At 38.8% G+C, this 8412-nt stretch overlaps 1 protein-coding gene across 1 annotated transcript; it reads left to right on the top strand.

Annotated features, from left to right (window-relative positions):
* The first annotated feature begins 2847 nt into the window (after positions 1 to 2847).
* Positions 2848 to 5065, top strand: LOC123139803 (disease resistance protein RGA5). The gene is made up of 2 exons (XM_044559498.1): positions 2848 to 4837; positions 4930 to 5065. The coding sequence occupies exon 1, from the start codon at positions 2848 to 2850 to the stop codon at positions 4828 to 4830; it is 1983 nt and encodes a 660-aa protein (XP_044415433.1). The 3' UTR covers positions 4831 to 4837; positions 4930 to 5065.
* Positions 5066 to 8412: the final 3347 nt, after the last annotated feature.

Raw genomic sequence — 8412 nt, 5'->3', positions numbered from 1 at the left:
GTGGTCCGTCCGCGTCCCCCTGAAGATTCGCATCTTCATGTGGCAGTGGATCCGTGGACGGATCCCATCCGGTGTGGAGGTCCGCAAGCGTAATGGCCCGGGCACTGGTATCTGCCCCCTCTGTGCTGTTCCCGAGGACTCCAACCACATCTTCTTCGCCTGCGTCTCCGCCCGGTTCCTCTGGAGCTACTTTCGCGAGATTGTCGGTGGGAGTTGGTGCCACACCAATTCCCCGGACTTATTTGCTGAACTCCAATTGTCCCCTTCGTCCTCTCGCCACAAGCTAGTGATCCAGCGTACTCCTCTTCGTTGCGCTACTGATGCTCTCTACAAATTCTTGGGTTTCTTGCAGCTTTGGCGGCCGCTTAGCCGCCCCCTGGATCGGGACGCCATCTCTGCCTTCATCGCCGATCTCCGCTCGATGGCCGTCCGCCTGTCGCCCCCGCCGCCGCCGCCTCCGCCGGAGCCTGACTAGATCGCCTGCTCTGGGCAGGCTTTGTTTTTTCTCTTTCTTCTGGGCTTGTTGAGCTGTGCCCTCAGCAGAACCTTAATACTTTGTTGTGGTACTTGGGTGGTGTGTGTGTGTGGACCTGTTGTGGTTGTATGTCTTGTGGCGGTTTGCTTTATTTATAAAGCGGGGCGAAAGCCTTTTTCGGTAAAGGTTACCCTGACACTGAAGCAGGAAGTATACAACAACTCATCAACAAGATCACCGACTTCCTAGCAGACAAAAGGTACAGATTCTATTCTGTGTCTATTGTCGTCTTTGAATATGTAACTAGAAAGCTATTTACATATTTACAATGAAAATCATACTTGTAATTTGTTTCAAAAGCTGGCCCATGCCATATTTAATTCCTATTTTCTCATCTATTGTTACAGAACGTAACGGTCAACTGTTTGTAGTGAAAACCGTGTTAGCGTGTGGTACAGATTATATGAATGCATGTTTAAGGCATAGTTACTCCCTAATCCATTGAGTATATAATTGATATGACCATGTCGCTAACACTCCCTCAGCATTTTGTATACGTGGATAAGTTCATATTTTTCCCACACAATGGACTTGCTAAGTTTTCTTCCTAATTATTTTGGGCCACCATGATACCCTAAGCCATTATTTTGGAGTACTTCCCCGTGGATGGTGGTCTACTAGTGTAGCATCTATGACACCTTTGTTTTCACACAAGGCAGACATATATGTCACCTTCTTCCTCCTCCACCTTCTTCTATATTTCTCTTTAACTTTTTTGCTTGCTTTACACTATTTTGGTGTTTAATTGACTCGCTTTTGCCTATTTTCATGTCTAATTTTATATGGACAAATAGGCAGCACACGACACAGTTCAGCAACCAAAAATTGAGCCTTAGACCAGACCATGCGCATCCATATGGTGTATTCTCCTTCTCCATCTTGTTTGTTATGCGGCTCACCCGACGCCACTATGCTGATTTGTAGAGAGCAGCTGCCAAGAGATCGATCCAAAGGTCTCCGCAAATGTCGTCGGCCCACTTCTGTTAGCTAATTATTTCCTAGACCATTGATTAACAACCTACTTGTGGTCATCATTGCTGAAAATGATTTGTTAATGATACCTGCATCAGTAGTATCATACCACGTGTTACTCAACATGTCATTATTAGGTCTCATGTCTTGTGTGGACAATCAAATTATCCTGAGCTGCTCACCATACGACCATTTACCATAAATATACACATACCTCATATGTCATTCCATCATCAATATGTGGTACATCGCTCATGTCTATCAACACTCACATGCAAAGTTAGTTATCCCACTTAAGATTCTTACTCATGCTATAAGTGTCATTTAAGAGCTACTCCCTCTGTTTCAAAATATAAGGCAAGTGTGACTTTTCAATATCACCAATGAACGAATTTGACTACAAATTTCACTTATAAAATGATTAAAGATTAGCAGAAAAACATGGCATAAAAGCATTTTCTGCTAATAATACAGTTCTTACATGCTAAATCCACAAGCTTTCATAACTGTCAGTGGTCAAAATTTTGAAACTATGACTACAAACAAACTGACGGGCCTTATTCTATGAAACTCAGGGGTTTATTAGGCATCGGATGTAGTGCGTAGTAGAGAGAGAAGTGTATCAAAATTGAACAAAAAGAGAAAGATATAGCAAGACGCACTCCACAACAGTAAGTGTTTCTAATTGATGTGCCCCAGACTCTAGGGAAACGGGGCCACATGTCATTGACTAGATGGGTGGATCGACTCATTCTTGACTTAAGTTTCATTGTTGGGCTTGGTTCGAGATGAGCTAGCTCACTTATTCCTTTTTAGAAGGTTGAAATTTCTTATTCAAATTTGGATACAGAATCCATACTTTAAAAATTCGAGTAAATATTCCAATAATTCAATCTAGTTTCCCTGAATATTGTAGGAAAATTTGATATCATATTGTCTAGACATTCAAAGTTCAGGCTGCCTTTGCAACTTTCGGTCAACTTCAGGCCAAACATGGCATTGAGCTACTAGATATCAATGTGACCATGGAATCTTCATTTTCCTTACAAGAACACCAAGTGTTTTCTTACTCCAAGCTATGTGGTTAAAGTTTTGGAGAAGGTCCATGTTGGCTGCACTTTAGAAAAAGGGTCAAATTTGTCAATTCTCACTCCACCATACTGAATAGAGTCATTTTAATTGGCCAGCTCCTGAGACATATGAGTCTTCCAAAACTGCTAGATTGAACAACAAGTGAGGGGTGTGTCGGTAAGACCATTCGCTGAGTGTTCTTTAAGTAATTATTTTTGTATCTTGTTGTACAGTATATATGTATATACACTAATATCACCCACAAACTGATGTGTAGGTATTTTGTTGTTGTTGATGATATATGGGATGTGGTCACATGGGATATTATTAAGCTTGCATTCCCCATGACTAGTCTTGGCAGTATCATTATCACCACTACTCGTAAAAACGATGTTGCAGAATCATGTCGTTCATCATTTAGTGGTGCCATTTATGGTATAAGACCACTTAATATGGTGCTTTCAAGACAACTATTTCACAGAAGGCTATTCAAATCCAACGAAGACTGTCCTTCACATCTTGAGAGGCTTGCTTATCAAATGTTGAGAAAGTGTGATGGCTTACCTTTGGCAATCATTGCTATATCTGGTTTGTTGGCTAATAGAGAAAGAACAGAGGATACATGGAATGCAGTGGAAAAATCAATTGGCCGTGCGCTCGAAAGGAATCCTACCATTGAAGGAATGATAAAGATATTATCACTTAGTTACTTTGATCTTCCTCCTCATCTCAAAACGTGTCTCTTGTATTTGAGTATATTTCCAGAAGATGCTATTATTCAGACAAAAAACCTGATATGGAGATGGATTGCAGAAGGGTTTGTTCACAAGGATGGCAAACATACGGCATTTGAGTTAGGAGAGAGGTATTTCAATGAGCTCATCAATAGAAATTTGATCCAGGTTGCACACACAAACAGATTTGGCAAGGTGAAGAGTTGTCGAGTTCATGACACAATTCTTGATTTCATCATATCCAAGTCCATCGAAGAGAACTTTGTTAGTTTAGTTGGTGTTCCTAGTCTAACTGTCGGGACACAAAGGAAAGTCCGCCGACTCTCTCTCCAAGTTGATGATCAAGGAAAGTCTGTAATACCAACATGTCTAGTGTTGTCTCATGTTCGGTCACTCAATGTGTTTGTTCAATCATTTGAAATCCCTTCTCTTGATGAGTTCAGGCGTTTACGTGTTTTGGACTTTGGAGGTTGCATGAAATTGGAAAACCATCATCTTTCAAATATAGGGAGGTTGTTTCAGCTAAGGTGCCTGATACTGAGAAACAGAGAGATAACAGAGCTTCCAGAAGTAATTGGTCATTTATGTTGCTTAGAAGTATTGGACATAAGACGCACCAATGTCAAGGAATTACCAGCAACTATTGTCAATCTTGGAAAATTGGTGTGTCTCCTCATGCCAGATTGTGTTAAAATTCCTGATGGAATTGCAAAGATGCAAGCACTAGAGGTGTTCAATTGGGTTACAGTCTTCAAGCAGACATCCAACTTGCTGCATGAACTTGGGCAGCTAAAGAATCTGAGGGAGCTGGTCATCAGTCTTTGTATTTATTCTTCCCATGATGATGATACTATAAGAACTTTGGAGGTTATAAAAGTTATAGCCTCTGCAGTTCAAACCCTATCCAGACAGAACCTCCGTTCTCTAACTATTAATGATGGGAGGAACTTCATGCAGGAATTTTTGTGCTCTTCTACTCCGCTTAGCCTCCAATCACTTAAGATCAATGTTTCAGTTGGTTCACGGGTCCCGAATTGGGTGGGCTCCCTCGTCAACCTTCAGCGGTTATGTCTTCAATTGAATGAAGTCGGGCATGATGATATCTGCATCCTTGGAGCCTTACCCGCTCTGGTTGATCTTATTCTGAAAAGAGGACCAGATGGACTCCATAGAATTAGTTACTATGGGCTCAGGTTCAACCACAGTAAGCTCAGAATCAGTGGTGACGTCGGGTTCCGATGCTTGAGGCAGTTTTATTTTGATGCATACTATTACCCGTTGCATCTCATGTTTGAAGTAGGATCCATGCCCAGGCTAGACAAACTTACCATGGCCTTCCGCTTAGATAGAGATATTGAGGATGGTGTTTTTAATTTTGGAATTGAAAATCTTCCCAATCTCTTAATTCTCACATGTATAATAGCATCAGGCCACATGTATAAGGCTGCAAAGGCTGCTGCAGAGAGAACAGCGAAGACACATCCCAACAAACCAACTCTATTCTGTTATTCTTCTTAAACTTGAGGTATTAGTTCTCTCTCCCGGACAAGATCACACATTGATTCCCAAGCTAGATTTTATTTTATCTTACCTAATTCCGTTGCACCATGTGCTCAGGTAGTTCACGCATGTTCATCACTTCATTTCTTGAGCGGTTGACTCACCAAATGTGTCCAAGGAGCTCTTGTTGGCAGCCATTTTCACTACCTGTTAATTTGTTGCACGAGGGATGCATACCCTACGTGCCTGCAGGTACTTACTTATACTACTATGAACTGTTTATCTTGATCTTTCTTCGTCCATGGATAGCGTTTTTTTCAATCAGAGAATTCGCGCAAAGTGCATATACAATAAATGAATCCTGGCTAAAGCCATAGTGCCATTGCAATCAAAGTATTATTTGCTTGACTGGTCTTGCTTTGCTGATAATGCGAGAGATATCACTGGGGCTGGCTAACTAACTGCACTTGTGTGTACATTGTTCCCAGGCTGATGTTGGACGCGCTCTCTCTTGTTGCTTTTGTTGGTGGTGCCTCTCCCTGATTCCCATCAACAATTCCAATAACTGCCATCACCAAGATGGAATCAAGTTGCTGCTGCTTCTTTTACCTCGTCCACTTCACAATTTTCTAAGATATTTTAGCTAGATAATTGTCTTCCTTTCACAACTTTCTAAGAAATTTTAGCTAGATAATTGTCTTCCTTTCTCATGTGCCAACTTGAAGTTTTCACTCAATGTTTTCATGCCATTTATTTGGTGACCATTATTCATGTTGGATATTACTGTTATGTGATTTTACCTTTTTGTATCTTCCTTCAGTCATGTATTTGTGGCTGATTATCATTTCATTCATGGAGTAGCTAGGACGTTTCTTGACCTCTCAACAGTATTTGGTAAATAAGCTCCACACATTCTTGACGACTTCACTGCTGTTATATACATACATGCTTATAGTATTTTTAAGAGTTTACTACATCCTTGCTACATAGTCACTGTTAAATATATTGATGTTAACAAGACGACACGTACATACGTGGCCATGTGTTGCTTCACCAATCATCATCTAACTGTCATGTCTCGCCTCATCTATGAGATCGGTTCATCGTTCTCTTTGAAGATTGTGTGTCCAAGTTCTTGTTGGACATGCTGTTCTGACTTGTTTTTTACGAGGGATGAATCGTATGTGCCTGCAGGTATGTCCCTGTAATCTGCTACTTCAAATTTATCTTAATCTTGAATTTTGCTTGTTACCATTTGTTTCTCCCCGTTCAAGCATCATTGTCTTATTTTTCTGAACAATTTCTCTGGCAAGACTGACATCAAGTGTCGTTGTTAAAGTTAAACTGAGCGTAGGGTAGAAACCGAACTTGTATTAAATTGAGGTTCAGAGAGTACAATATATATAGGCTGGTTGTAGGGCAGCAACTGAATACAGAGCATGCTTTTACTTGTTTGTAAAGGGGATGAGTCCGTCCTGCTTGCACGCTCTTCAATAATATCTTAATATTGGTTTTCACTTATTATTACTATTACTCCCTGCACCCTCGTACAATACCACTTCAGAAAATATGTTACTGAAGTACTTAAAGGTAATCCCACCTACATCTATTTAGACTCGCTAATGCCAATGCCTCTTTGCTTTTCCCGGTCTAGGTTTGATGATAGTGCGAGAGTGATGAAAAGGTCGTTTATTGCGACTAAAAAGGGTTTTGCTGGTTTCCCATTTTAGAAAGAATGTTAATGGGTTGGTTTTTCCTGTCTTAGGAAGCTTCTAGAAGATTCCCTCTGGCTTTTACCGGTTTCCTTTTTGGTTTTTATTTCTAGTTTTTCTTATTATTATATTTTGTTTTCCTTTCTTATTTCCTCTTTTTATTTTTTTTCACATTTAAGAAGAATGTTCATGTTTTTTAGAAAGACAGAAATTTTTATAATTTTTCAAAAAGTATCCCTCTTTTAAGAAACAAGATTTCTTTTAATTTTTTTGACATTAAAAAAATGCTTTAAAAATGAAATCTTAAACTTCAAATGAATTCACATTTTAAAGATGTTTGGTTTCTTAAACTAACTAATTTTTTCGTGTTCTTTATAGAACCAAATGGGAAAACTGACTGATAACCAGTAGAAAAAACTACAAGTAAACCAGGAAGAAATGTTCTCCATTCATATGTTCGAGTTGGTACAGTCCCGGTTGCCAAGGCCGAGTTGCGAATTGATATAGTAAACGTCAAATAGTTAAAATCCGAAAATTTATCCCACATACTCTAATTAGTAAATACTATGATATATATTTTGATAATATTCCCAAGGATATCACATATCTTACTGATAGGAACCATGCATGGGCATCCACTTTGTGTATAGAAACATGTAGTTTGAAATTAACCGCTAGTTGGCGAAATGAAATATTGCTCATATACCACTTTTGCATGGATGGTGTACATAAGCCAAAACTAATCCATGAAGGGTGTACCGAACGTCTTTCCGTATTATAAGATAAAATTGTACCTTGCTTTCGATGCAAAAAAAGAGACATATATGCTAAATATGTATAAAATCTATATGAAGCTAGATGATTCCCAGCGTGTTGTTGTGGAAACAACGAGAGACATGTAGCTATGAACTATTATTACTAACATTTATTTATTTATGTTAGGAACTTAATGGATCCATAAATGTATAGATTCAGCAATCCTTTTTTTCTCATTTCCATAAATGTATCCCCCAAAAATGTTATAGCATTATAGGGTTATTCAAGAAAAAATGCTTTAGTATTTACGAAAAGACGGCACCGGCTGATACTTGCATGCACGTATTGCCTTCTTCAAATCATATTTTCACTCTTTAATCCATCCCGACAATCAATGTCAACTGCCAGTTCCAGTCATTTTTTCATATCACATAAATAAGATGGCATGCTAATGACATGAGTTTGTCAAAGATTCACATGTTTATGATTTAAAAAAAATCCATGAATTCAAAAAATGTTCATGACTTTCAAAACAATGTTCGCGAGTTTGCAAAAAAACTTCACGTATTTGAAAAATTGTTCCTGGATTGGAAAAATATGTTAATGTATTCAAAAAACGTTCATGAATTTAAAAAATGTGCACAAATTCAGAAGTTGTTTGCGAAATTTAAAAAATGTCCGTGTTCAAAAATATTTCACAAACTTCAATATTTTTGTGAATTAAAAAATGGACCATGAATTGCAAAAATTACTCGCAGGTTCGAAAAGGTTCAGAAATTTCAAAAAATGTGTGTGAAATCAAAAAGAAAGAAGGAAAAGAAATGAAGAAAATAAAAAAGATGAAAAAGAAAATAAATCACGCAAAATAAAAAGAAAAAACTGGTTTAGGAAAGGTTCTAGAAGTTTTTGCAGAACAGTGGGGAAAAAACCAGTATGGGCTGGCACATAATTAGGACGTGGCGCATGGGGAGGGTATTAGGTTGCTATCCATCGACCCACGCGCCAAATAGGAAGTAGCCGGGGTGGAGCTAGGAACTTTGCATGTTAAAATGTTAATAAAGTTCATGTATTACCTGGTCAGGCCACACTACAGGAAACAAACTACCAGTTAGTTTTATCTCAAAAAAAGAAG

The sequence above is a fragment of the Triticum aestivum genome, chromosome 6B (genome assembly GCF_018294505.1).
Source record: "Triticum aestivum cultivar Chinese Spring chromosome 6B, IWGSC CS RefSeq v2.1, whole genome shotgun sequence".
Classification (NCBI taxonomy): domain Eukaryota; kingdom Viridiplantae; phylum Streptophyta; class Magnoliopsida; order Poales; family Poaceae; genus Triticum; species Triticum aestivum.
Note: the sequence above shows the minus strand (reverse complement) of the source record. Positions and strands in the feature narration are given on the sequence as shown.

Excerpts from the sequence above, each read along its gene's own strand:
- LOC123139803 (XM_044559498.1), top strand. The coding sequence starts at position 2,848 with ATGTGTAGGTATTTTGTTGTTGTTGATGATATATGGGATGTGGTCACA.